Source organism: Erithacus rubecula, assembly GCF_903797595.1.
Source record: "Erithacus rubecula genome assembly, chromosome: 4".
NCBI lineage: Eukaryota > Metazoa > Chordata > Aves > Passeriformes > Muscicapidae > Erithacus > Erithacus rubecula.
Genome location: NC_136686.1, coordinates 6798429 through 6811646, shown reverse-complemented (window position 1 = coordinate 6811646; position 13218 = coordinate 6798429). Strand labels below are relative to the sequence as shown.

The 13218-nt window shown below is 45.2% G+C and overlaps 2 protein-coding genes across 2 annotated transcripts; one reads left to right on the top strand and one right to left on the bottom strand.

The window, feature by feature from the left end:
* Positions 1-710: 710 nt before the first annotated feature.
* Positions 711-10490, bottom strand: TSPO (translocator protein). Its single transcript, XM_079303814.1, has 4 exons — positions 9744-10490; positions 4127-4327; positions 2300-2438; positions 711-1461 (listed from the first exon to the last, which is right to left on the bottom strand). The coding sequence occupies exons 1-4, from the start codon at positions 10340-10342 to the stop codon at positions 1285-1287; spliced, it is 1116 nt and encodes a 371-aa protein (XP_079159940.1). The 5' UTR covers positions 10343-10490; the 3' UTR covers positions 711-1284.
* MCAT (malonyl-CoA-acyl carrier protein transacylase) lies at positions 10341-11844 on the top strand (the record flags this gene model as incomplete). Its single annotated transcript, XM_079303097.1, has 3 exons — positions 10341-10693; positions 10850-11144; positions 11422-11844. The coding sequence occupies 3 exons, from the start codon at positions 10341-10343 to the stop codon at positions 11842-11844; spliced, it is 1071 nt and encodes a 356-aa protein (XP_079159223.1).
* Positions 11845-13218: the final 1374 nt, after the last annotated feature.

The window sequence follows — 13218 nt, the reverse complement described above, 5'->3', positions numbered from 1 at the left end:
TAGTCTTTTGACTTCAAAGTCTAGGGCCTAAGAAAGAGGTATTTAGCAGTGAGGTGCCCATTTAAAATGAGTCATTCCTAGTCTTTCCTCAAGTCAGGGTCACTTGACTGAAGTTCAGCAACTTTATGTGCAAGCTGCAAAAAATTCTGCTATCTGTCATGACATATATATTGTATGGGTAGTAATTATTTAAGCTAGTTTGCAGCAATTAGGATGTGCTTGAGAGGAAAGTACAGTTATGAAATTGTGTACATGTTCTAAATCTTGCTTCAAACTTTGGAAACATGCAGCACATTATCCCTTACGATCAGGAACATAAAGGAATATTTGAGGCTATTTCAGGCTGGTCTGCAGGAACCTGCTTTGTTCCACTGACTGGAGCATAGGCTGGAGAAATAAACTTGGGAAAATCCAGTTGTTGTGCAGATGGGGCAGAAGGGAGAGTGAGGTTGCACAGCCAGAAGCTCAGATGCTCACACCATGCTGGCCTCCTGCTCAGGGGAACCCAAACTGGTTTGGGCTCTTTACTTAAATTTTACTGAAGAAATGTTGTGACTCTCTCAGTTTGTTTGCATGTGCTCAGAATTTCCTGGTTTGTCTTGGCCATTTCAAAGGTGATGAGATGAAGGGGCTGTCTTTGAAGCTATAGCATTCTGCTGCCTTCAGTGTTTTTCTTCTCAAAACAATTTAAAACAATACCAGCAAGGAACAAGGTTATTAAGTTTACATGTAATTTAATGCATTTAGCTGAATGCATGTACAGTTCTTCAAAGTGAGGAGGCACAAATTATTAAAAAGAGCTTGTCTTAAATGTTTCCAGAGTACAATGGCCAGAAGACAAATATCTGGTGGCTGTAGTGGGACACATCATAGCACAAAAGAATTGTGCCTAGTGATAAATATGAAACATTCAGGCCACAATTGTGCCTGTCACTCTTAGAAACACCTTTCTGGAAACCATGTTAGTGTGTGGCTGGATTTCTTCCTCTGAACATAAGGAAGTTTGAGTTCCTGCTTTCTTCTGGTAACAGTTAAAATGCTGTTGTCATGTAACATATAATACTATAATATGGCACTTACCACTTTTTAATCAAGACTTTTAGTTTGCTATAAAACCCAGTCAGCCATACAATCCTTTGTGGCCTGCCTAATAAAGTTGTATTTGTTTTGTCAACTTGCAATTAGTCAAGTAATGGTAGAAGTAGTTCAGCTAAAAATAAGGCCATAACTTTTTTATATACAAAGTTATTATGGGGGGAAAAAATGGTTTTGACTGAAAACTGCTTATTCAGGTTTTTTCTTGTTGCGATTGTCCTTCCAGACCCGATAATTGAGTGCAGAAGCCAAGCTTAGCCAAGCTAAATAAGGAATCATCAAATAAGCTGCTGTTTTGTTGATGTTATACCAGGAAGCAGTGGTAGCTGTTGCTGTACCAGTTGTAAGCAGGAGAGTCACCAACCCCTGAAACACAGAAGGTGGTTAGTGTTGTTTTTACTTGTTGCATTTCCTGTGTGTCACTCTTTTCACCTAGCTCTGGCACCTGTTCTATCCCTCTGTGAGTTAAATCCTTCTCATAAAACCAGCCAGCAGATAGAGATGATAGATTTCTGCTGAGTTACCTACCACTTTGAGTCATAAAACAATAGAAGAAAGGGCATTACAGCTGGGAGCAGAGAGGGAGAATGAAGTCTCTCTCACCCATACCATGCTTAGTGGGCAGTGAGACACTTCCCAGCTTGACTTGGAGCAAGCAAACCTGTCCAGTTTGTTCGTGTCACCTGAAGAGATGAGGTGTGAATGAATCTGGAATCTGTGATGGATTGCAGAGTTTTTCCATGTGCAGCTAGAGAATCAGGCAAATACTTTCTATTTTTTATTACCAATTCTTATTTTTGAGAACAATTGCGCTGTTTCTCTTCAGAGAGCTGCAGAAAATGAGTCTTCTAAAAGGGGTGTTACCATGTGAATAATGTTGTAATAAGCTGCTTATCACTGGTGTTTGCAGAGAGACCTATGATTTGCAATAAGGCATAAATGTTTATGTTTTCTAGTCACACAAAACTTATCAAAGGCTAGCAGAAAGCTGCTTGAAATCTATCAATTTAAGGATGGTCTAGATCTGTAAATTCTCTCCGATGGCTGCTGGCATGCATTAAAGAGAATTTTAGAGAAGTTCCACAAGCCATATTTTGTATTCAGACCATTTTCAGGGAGAAAAGATTGACACAAATCTTCCACGGTAATACCTTGTAAATAAGAGTAATAAACCTTTGGTTTGGAAACTTAGTATTTCACTTACCCATCCCATTTTGTGAGCTCCAAAAAATATTGGAGTCCATGCCCAGTTTAATGCCAGGTTCCCTGCATACAGACCCAGAGGAACCACTGACTTTTCATTGAAGCCCCCCAATTCCTTCCACACCAGGTAGGAGCCATATCTGCAGAAAGCAAAGGAGGAGTGTCATTCAGTGCACTGTTCAAAGCTACCACACATTCTTGATCAATGAAATAACATCAGTGACAGGGTCTAGATTAAGTTGGAAGATTTAGATATCCAGACCCTACTTGGCAAAGTAAGTGACAGCACAGGCTTGATCAGCTGCTCTGGATAACAACAGGAAGAGAGAAAAATTCCAATCATGCCAGAATTCTCACTTCTAAGTGCATAGAAGCAGATAACCTACTTCATTTCAGTCTTTAAGAAGAATGCCATGTTGAAATGGAAACAAGTCTAGGATGCAAAAACTGAATAAAAACTGTTCTAGTACTGGGTCATGGTATTTTCAAGATTTTTAAATAATAAATGAAAACACACTTCTGAAGTGGATTAAATGAATGGCATTGAGTGCGTTCCCAAAGCAGAGTTGACTATGGGCAGCAGGAAGAGCCCTGTAGTCACTTCCATTACTTTCACAGGGACTGAACAATGCAGCTTTGCTATTTTGGCAGTTTGACTGCAGAGAATAATGAAAACAAAAGAACATTTGGGCAGGATAAGCATTAGAAACTTCAGTTTCCTAAGTGATTTCCAGAGCACAGCGTGGACTTGCACTTGTTCATACATCTAACTTCAACTTCAGACCAAGATCATGATATACAAATCTATGGAAGCTGTGTCAAGAAAGGCAGGTAAGCTTCTTAAATCTTGCTTTTAGTTATTTGTTGCTTGCCATGTATTTGAGAGGTTCTGGAGGACTTAAATATCTTGGTCATTCCAGGAATGTGTGTGCATGATGGATTAGAGAGGGCTGGTACTAAGAATGATCTTTTCATTGGGCTGGATGTATAATACATAACCAAGACCATCCACCTTAGGGTACACTGATTGTGTTATTACCAAAACTGATAAACTGTCACAATCTGGACATTTTTAAGGTATTTAAGATGCATCACTCCCCAGATTTGTGGTGAGGAATCCAGACACAGGTTTATAGATTGTGCAATGAACTTCAAGGAAGTTGGGAAGCAACCCAGCTCTTTTCTCCTTGATAAAAGGCATGTTTTTATTCACAGGTCAGTAATGATCTCATTCAAATGTTAACTCTTCAAATACCTAAGTATTCCACTTAAATAAGTTAAAAAGTACAGTCTGTATGAGGAGAAAGAAATGAGAATACTGGTGGAGAGGGACAGGATATGAGGCTATAAAAATTACAAAGCTTTTCTGGAAAGAAAATGAAACCAAAATGAGAGAACATAGGAGTGCCAGCATTCAGTTTCATCCATTGCATTACTGAGCTCTGTCAGAACAGTTCTATCCTAATTTCCCTAACCCCTTTCTTTAAATTTTCTTAAAACTACTTGAAGGACATAGAAGAAATCCCAGTGCTGCCTTGCTTCATTGTTTCCAGCTTGGCAGGTCTTCCCCTCAGAATGAATGAGGAAAGCAAATTAATGGCAGCTTTTTGAGCTCCAGCTTTTGATGTGGATGCTTCTGCATACATAATGTCCTATCAAACCCACACACAACTCCCAAAACATGTTTTTACCTGTTAAAGAGGCAGCTTGACACAGTTTCTTACAAACATACAGTCACAGGAGTACAGTCAGAGTGCTCAGGTCCAGCATTATATCAAATGCAACTTTGATATCAGGTCAGTGCCTTAATACAATGTGAAAAACATACCCCATAGATGTATAGAGAGTTCCCCAAACAGGAGCAAACACCCAGTTAGGTGGACACCAGGATGGCTTCTGCAGAGTTTCATACCATGTTGGGATTTCCCTTTTGGTTATATTGCTTCCTAAAAATCCTCCTGCATGCGGCAGGAGTGTAAAACCTACTGCTGGGGCCCAGGCTGGTACCACCTCCATTGAGACAGTGAACCTGAAACAAAACCAAACACTGATTGGCAGAGAACTTTTAAAATGCAACTGCAGAAATTTCCATTTTTAACAGATTTAAAAAATAGGCATGTCAGATCTGATCCACAGTGGAGTGTTGTCACTGAGACTCTCAGCTGAGTGCATGAAGATGACTGAATTTTACCTGTAGAGCTATCCTCACCCATAAATATGGCAGAGGAATAAAGCAGTTTGATGTTATATGAATTGCACTTGAAAAAGTAAATAAATGCAGTAAGAAGTGTGTATTTCTGTATTCACCAAGAAGTGTGTATTTTTGCATTCCCTCAATGAAGTGGCAGAGCCAAGGAAGTCAAGAGCATGTGCTTTCCTGGGAAAGCATTTCAAGCAATATAATGTGAGAGATTGTCTGCAGAATGCTCAGTGGGAGCCAGAGGGATGTGAATCAGTAGCACACTTGAGAAGCTGCCTTAGAAAACAAACACCAGGGAGGACAATGAGAAGGTAAGTACTTAAACGATGTTTTGCTAAACAAGAAAGGTGATCTGGATACATGAGGAGTACACCTTTGGCACCTTCATGAAGCATTCAATCAGTTCCAGCAATTGTAGCTGCTAAGCCCATTAAATTTGCCTACACAAGTAGGGATAAGTAATGCCTTGCTCTGCCAGGCCATGCTGCTTTAGGGTATAGGCAGCAGGAAAACCAGCAAGCAAAGAAGGAGGAAAAAGCTTCATTGCAGATTTTTCTGGCCAAAAGCCAAATGCTACAGAAGAGCTGTGCTTATTTTACCAAAATGTAAACACTAGAGCTACAATAAAAAAAAAGGGCAGAACTGAAAGATGTTTTTTTCAAATATACAGTAGGTAAATACACCCAATTCCTGTTCATCTGTTATGCAGGAGATTATGAGACAATGCAGCAGTGGGGAAAGAGCAACTGCAGAAAGCCCAGGAAATAAAATAAAGTTTTAGATCAATAAGCATTTCAGATGCTTGTCAGACAAAAGTGAGGAGGTAGGGAGTGGGGAAGAGGAAATCCTACTTGTGACAGATGTGCTTTAACTGATAGGAAATGGCACAGATGAGGTTGTATTGCCACAGCTCTGACCCAGTGAATTTCTGTTTGGAGATCAGGGTAAGCTTGGGCTGCCAGGGAGTTCTTGCATTGTGATTTTTGTCCCTGCGCTCAGGGCTCTGCCCACACAAATTTAATGTGAGATTTCAGTGGCTGGGACCACAATGCAGTTTGCATGGGATCAAGAGAAATCCTGGTGATAGAAGCAGAGCAAAGTTTTGAAGGCAAAGTGAGCATGGAGGGACTGGTAAGGCACACAGGATGAGAAAGGTTGAGAGGGGTAAACAAGAAAGAGCAGATAGGACTGGGCTGTGGGCTTGGGGGAAGTTGGCCATGAATAGAAGTATACACAAAAAAAGGCAGCAGACAAAGCCATCAGATGTACAAGTCAAGGTCAAAAACAGGGGGAAAAAAACCAGACAGGGAAGAATTCAGAACTGAGGCTGGGGAGAAGGAGAAATAGAAGGACAATGTGGTACTCTGATGTGATAGGACCAATTAGGTCTTGGGAGGAGGATGGACAATGGAGGGCAGAAAAATCTGCAGGGCTCATTGCTGCCATACTTCTGCCTAGTGGATTCTACTTAGGAGGAAGCATCTTAAGTGGAGCAGAGGAGCTCCCTTGTTCTCCTGCACTTAGATCTGTGCTGTTATTTCCCCAGGAAGCAGGCTGTCACTGCCATGTGTGCTACTTGTCATCCCCACAGACAGCGTGAAAGGCTCTGCTTTTACTGAGATGTGAGGCAATTGCCATGTGCAGGAGCAACAAGGTGTGATGGGAACAAGAGCTCAATGGTTCTCTTTGGCTGCCTTCAGATGAGTAATTCCCAAAGGTTAAGGTAGAAATCGAAAGTTAATGAGATGTTTTAACCCTTTTGCTTTGCCTACAGGGAGGCCAGGCTTAGCTCTCTATACATGCTGTGATACATTCAACTCCAGCGTGGCTGCCAAATACTATTTTTTCAAAAGTGAAAACAAGAACCCAAAGAGTTTTATGCTTTATTTGGATGTTAACAATATAAGGGTGGTTTCCTTGCAGAGTTCAGCAGCTGGACTTTGTCAGGGGTTCTGTCAGCTTCCTCCCAGGGAAAGTCTGAAAGTGTTCTGTAAGCTGAAAGTGCTAAATACTATAAAATTGCAACAATACTGCTCTGTGCCAGTCATTAGTGAATAATGCATGTTGGAGGAAGAAAACTGAAACAATTTTTAAGAGAAAGAAAAGCAGGCAGGCAAAAAGAAACAGGGAAGGCACAAAGCAAAGAAATGAGAGAAGTGAAGCCACTCACTAAAGGGGAGGAAACAGAAATGCAGAGATTTAACATATTGTCTGGAATTAAATGTTGGTGTCCCAGTCTTTTAACTACTATTACTACTAATTAATTATGTGCTGTATTTTCCAGTAGTATCTCTCAGGATTTCCCAAGCATGGCAAAAAACTCTGTCTTGCAAGGAGAAGAAGGGACAAAACCATACAGCAAGATATGCTGACAGCAGGACCGCAGCTGTCCATCAGCAGTGGGAGTCCCTGTGTTTTCATTCCCAAAAAATTAAATACTAGTATCAACTCTCCAAAAAAAAGCAAAGGTAACTCAGAAAACATCATGGAAGAGGCCACATCTGTGTGTCTCTGGTTGTCTGATGTAGGTCTTTAGCAAGACCATGAGTAGAAGGAAAGGATGCACTGGAGAGTCTGTGCATTGGGCAGTGCTGCACTCTTTGTTTACCTGTGCAGTACAAGAGCTGTGCAATGTTTACAGAACACTCTGTACATTTTTTAAAAGTAATGTAAGCACAGAGGTTCATCCACCCTGCCTTCCTTTCAGTGTACAGCTGATGATCTGAAATGAATTGGTGAGAACTTACACACCACAGACTTGTTAACACAGCCCGACTGGCTGCAGCAGCATTACTCAACCTAGAAATAATAACTACTTTCCCAATCATATCCCAGCTCCAGGGTGAGTTGCACAATATTCTTGCACCCTCATTTTCATACTGAAGAATGCTGGATGTCTGTGGATGATATCTGCAGCATACCCAGCAGATATCTGCCACTAAAAACCACCAAGGCTGGTAATATTTTCTTCTCACACACACTTAACGTGTTTAGTTCTTCTCCACTTCTTATCTCTGCCCTGTAACAGATTCTTCATCATACTGCCCCTTTTCTGTTTAGCCCTAGTGTGACTTCAGGCAGTTTCAGCAGTGCAATGAGGGATGCACTAGGCCACTTTGCTTTGCATACATGTTAGAATAATTATTCTAGGTATTCAAAACATCTGACTTACCCAAAGTTGGTTCCAGCTACATAAAGCAAAAGGAAAATAAAGTGGGGGAAAACCCCAATAGTTAAACTTGCTGCCTAATGGGCTTCTCTCTGTTTTTCTATGGTGGCATAACATGAAAAAAAAACTAACAGAAGCTTTCTGTGTCCTTTTTCTGGAAAAAGGGATGGGGTGCTCTGCAAGTGGAATTAGATATATCCTGACAGAGCAGCTGGGTTCCTTCAGCCTGATGAAAAATGAACCAAAACACTTCTTTGCCTTAAGGAGGTCTCTGAAAGACAGGTGCCTTTCCCTCCTTGGGGCACTCTGTCAGCAGGAAGGAAAAGGAAGGTAGGAAAGGAGAAGTGCTTTCATCCCATTTTCTTATACCCCTGTGCTGACAAAACTGCTTAGTTCCATTCTTGTGCAGCTTGGGGCTGGCTACCCAATCACATGGGGCTTAAAAATCGCATTAAAAGCACAAAGAAAAGTCTCTCAGCAGGGCTAAATCACCCTGGCAGCCCTAGGGTTCCCAGTGCCCAGTGTTTGGAGATGGACTCACAAAGCTGGGACCATACCATGGAAGGAGGTCCCCAAGACATACCTACCCTCCCTCTCATCCCCTACAATATTTTTTTTAAGGGTAAATAAGGCTCTGCCCAGGTGTGAGAGGCAGCATGGAAATTTTCCCCAGCAAGAAGGCTTCTTCCCAAGATAGCTGTCAGAAAAATTAAGGATAACATACTTAATTTATATTGATAAACTATTTATGCGTGTTGTAGTTTTAATTTAGATTTTTTTTTAAATATGATATTTTTTGAAGACTATAATGGAAGGTGTACAGATGGAAACAAAAAATCTCACTACCCAATTTATACTTCTTTCAAAGTGACAGAGCATGAGCTGTGCAAATCAATCTATGATTTATTCACATACAGGGAACTGAAATGCACACTGGAGCAAGATCTTTGCTGGGAGAATTTGCATTTACTGCTCAATCCCTTCTCATGGACACTTATGTTATACGTAGAGGCAGCCCTGGGCTGGGATATGGTCACATATATGTCATACATCTCCTTTGTTACTGCCCCTATATTTCAGCTAACTTGAGCCCTTCTGGGTATTTTACCTGGAGGCAGACACAAATGATAAAAATCATCTTACAAAATAGCACGGAGAATCGAAAAGTGAGAAAAAACTCGCCGTGATCCTTTGGAACGGGCCCAAATAAAAAGTCAACATAATTTCTTGCTATTGTGACACATTTTCCTTCTCCCAAGCTGCACTTACAGTCTCTTCTGCTGAGCTGCTCTGACTCAATGCTTGATACTGTTTCATAACTTTACTTGATGCAAAGTTACACAATTGCAACTCCGGCACGGCAACTGTCACTTAAAAAAATAATCTTACCATTGAACGCTCAAATCACATCACTGTGTATTTTGGGCTGATTATAAGTATCACTCGAAAACTCAGAATTTAAAGCAAAGCCCTTTCTTTCACCCTTAAAGAAACGTTCCTCGGCGACACTGAAGGAAGATAGCTTTAGTTAAATAGCAGCGCGAAAACTTCTCCCGAGAGCGGAGAGCGAATGCGCCGCGTGTGCCGCCGGTCCCTGCGAGACCAGAGAACCGCTCCTGCCTTTCTGCTGTGCGCGTACAGCTGTGAATAAGCTTCCCAGCTTGGTGTGTTGTGGGGTTTTTTTCGAAAGCACTTTCCATGCTAAACTCCGGCACGTAAAAGCCGTGTTTGCCCAAGTCGTCTCCGACCGTGAGCGGAGGCGCGGTGCCGCCCCGCCCGTGTCCATCCAGCACCACGGGTCCCGTCCCGCCCGGGGCTGTCACCGGCAGCAGGGAGCGGGATCGCCGCCCTCGACCCTCTCCGCGACCCGCGGGGGAGCCGAACGCGCCCGGGGCGCGGCGGGGTCCCGGCAGCGGCGGCGGCTCCGGGAGCGAGAGCCGGGACCCGCGCGGGGGCTGGGGCGGGCTCGGGCGGCCCCTCCGGCGAGGCAGCCGGGCCCCGTTGCGGGGCTGCGCCGCCCCTCGGGCTCCCCGTCCCGTCCCACCCGAGCCGTGCCGCGGGCAGCGCCGGCGTTACCTCCTGCTCTGCCGAGCTGCTGCCGCCGCCGCCGGTCGCGCCTGCTCTGCCGAGCGGCCAAGCGCCGCCCCCGGGCCGGGGCGGGCTGAGGCGCTGGGCGGGCTGAGGCGGCTGGCGCGGGCCGGGCCCAGGGCGGCGCGCGGGGCTGAGGGCGGCGAGCGCGGCTGAGGGCGGTGAGCGCCGGGCGGCCCGACCGACCTCCCTCGTTCCCTCCCTCCCTCCCTTCCCGTCCCCTCGGCCCGGCCCGGCAGCGGCTGCCGGCGGGGGCCGCCCCGTTCCCGTGGCAACGCCCGTTCCCGGGCGGTGGCCATGGGCGGCTGGGCCGCGGCGCCATGGCGGCTTGGTGGCTGCAGCGGGCGCGGCGGCCTCCGCGGCGCTGCGCGGCGGTGGGGCAGCTCCCGCCCCGGCGCTGGGGACCGGGCGGCGAGCCTGAGCGACCTCCTGCAGAGCTCGGTGGAGGCCGAGGAGCCGGGCGCGGCGGCGGCGAGGCGGGAGCGGCGGTGCCCCCGGGAGGGCACGGTGCTGCTCTTCCCCGGGCAGGGCAGCCAGTTCGTGGGGATGTGCCGCGGGCTGCAGCAGTACCCCGGCGTGCGGGACATGTACCGCCTGGCCGAGAAGGTGCTGGGCTACGACCTGCTCTCCCTCTGCCTAGAGGGGCCGCGGGACGCGCTGGACCGCACCCAGCACTGCCAGCCCGCCGTGTTCGTCGCCTCCCTGGCCGCCGTGGAGAAGCTCAACCACCTGCAGCCTGAAGTGAGCGGGCGCGGGGGCCGGGCCGGGGTCGGGCGGCGGCGCCTCGGGCCTGCCCGCGCTGCGGCTGAGGCGCCGCTCGGCTCTGTGTGCCCGCAGGTCGTGGAGCGCTGCGTGGCGGCCGCCGGCTACAGCGTGGGGGAGTTCGCGGCGCTGGTCTTCGCTGGAGCCCTGGACTTCGCCGAAGGTGCCTGGGGAACGTGCGGAGCTCCCCGCTAGGATCTCCCAGCCCGCGCCGTTTCCAAAGCCTTGCCTGTTCTCACTGTGTCCCTCCCGCTTTCTGTTTTTAATTAGAGGACGAATTTTACTTTCTACTCCCACTGTTGGCTTTAACGTGTGTAATCCGGCATTAAAAGCATTGACGTTTCACGAGAGCGAACAACTGCCCTTTCTTGCGCTCACATTTACGCCGCATCTCTGTTTCTCTCCGTAGCGCTGTACGCGGTGAAAGTGCGCGCCGAAGCCATGCAAAAGGCGGCGGAAGCTGTCCCCAGTGGAATGCTCTCGGTTGTCGGCCGGCGAGAGGCAAATTACAAATTTGCCTGCCTGGAAGCCCGTAAACACTGTGAATCGCTGGGGATAGAGAACCCCGTGTGCACAGTTTCAAACTATTTGTTTCCAGACAGCAGAGTCATTGCAGGACACTTACAGGTATTGCTTCGGAGTAACTATTCCTTCGGTTGAACTGAGCATTTCACTTTTTAAAAACTTTTACTTTGCGCTTCTGTGTCGGTGTTATGTACGGCCTTAGTTTGCCCTAATAACAAAAGTATTTAATCTGTGGGGTTTTTTTTTTTCCCCGGCATGTGTTCAGTTGTTGGGTAGGGAAAGGAATCCCTTTATCACAGTAAGTCTGATGAGGTGATTCTTGTGGGGTGACTGAGAAAACCTTTGCTGTGCAAGACTCACTTCTCTCTCTCTTTTATAGGCTTTGGAGTTTTTGCAGGAGAATGCCCGAAAATATTATTTTAAACGTACAAAAATGCTTCCAGTCAGTGGGGCTTTTCATACCAGACTTATGGAACCAGCAGTAGAGCCACTGGCTGAAGTCCTAAAATCGATTGAAATTCAGAAACCACTGTTCTGTGTGTATTCCAATGTCGATGGCAAAAAGTACATGCACTCAAAGCACATTCAGAAGCTGTTAGTGAAGCAGGTGGTATCACCTGTTCTGTGGGAGCAGACCATGCATTCAGTGTACGAAAGAAAGCAAGGAACAGAATTTCCTTACACCTATGAAGTGGGGCCTGGGAATCAACTAGGAGCCATTCTCAAACAATGTAATTTAAAGGCCTGGAAGCAATATAAACATGTAGATGCTCTGGAAGATGAGGAAGCAGCAGAGACTTAAATGACGTTTTGAGAAAAATCCACACAACTCGTTTTTTTCTGATTTAAAACTTTGTGCTCCCAAAAGAGGAAGTCTTAAACATTCATGGCTTCTCATGGTGTAAAGAGCACTTGTGTGTGTGATTGCAATGAACATTTTTTTTTAAGTTCCTCAGGTGTGGAAAAGGGAGAGCAAATTTTGGCTCTTCCATCTCTGTCGGGACTGCAAAGCTGTCAACAAATAGGCCAAGCAGCATTGTTTGGCCTCAATCCTGCAAGCAGCTTTCCCTCTTAGGGGTGTTTTTGTTTGTCTTTTTTGGTTGGTTGTTTTCTGGGGAAGTTTTTTGAGTGTGGATTCAGGTTCCAGTTGGTAGCCTTGCTGTCTGGTGCAGGGATCTTCTGCAGAAATGCAGTGATTGTTGACTCCAGGTTGTGTAGGGTTCTGCTCTGGGCTGGAGGGTGCATTTAGAGGAGCCATTTGTTGGGACAGCTTTCAGCATGTTGATGTCCTGTTTTCTTACTCAACTGACTTGTGGGGTGTTTATGTAAAGTTCTCTTACTTTATGTCCACATTGCCAGGTAGCAACTGAGGCAGATGATGTTATGAGAAAAATTATTTTCTTAAGGTTAAACTATAAATAAACTATGAAGCTTTTCTTGCTATTTTTAATGCTTTGAGGTGTTTCATTATTGGCCATCCACATGTGGATGGAAGTAACTTTCCCTCGATTTGTCCAATGCCACATTATTTGTGCTAAGTTACACAAGAAATGTTCACTGGGGAAAAAATGTTTAATAAAAATATGTGCATTTCCTGACAGCAGGAAATGATGAGCTGGAGAGCAGCAGGTTGTCCCAAGCCTTCCTGGAAAGAGATTCCCATTTCCCAGTTTGTAATTTTAATTTTGGTATTTTAGTGCTGCATTTAACAGATACATAGAAAACACATAGGATGTATTACTTAAATGAGTGACAGCATCTTCAATAATGTATTATGGAAATGCAGGAGAACTTCCAGTTACAGTACCAGTCATTCTAATTTCACATTTATGACAGGGAGAGTGAATTAAAAACACTGGCCCTTATTATCATTGCTGAGTGGGCTGTATTATTAAACAGTTCTTTTGTGGACTGCAGCTGGCAGCTGTGCCTGCCCTTACAGTACAAATTCCACTTTTAGCATGTGTAAACATTAACAATTAGTAAAATACTGAAGAGTTTTTCAGCTTCACCATTCGATTGCTAGAGGCTGATGAATAAGGATTGGAATAACTGTAAAGAAAGTTATTTCAGTGAGGGTTCCTATGTTACAGGTAAGGTGTTAATTATTCAGGAATGCATACCAAAGTCTTCAGTTATAATTATTGGTTAGAATATTGCAACTAAATCCTATTCA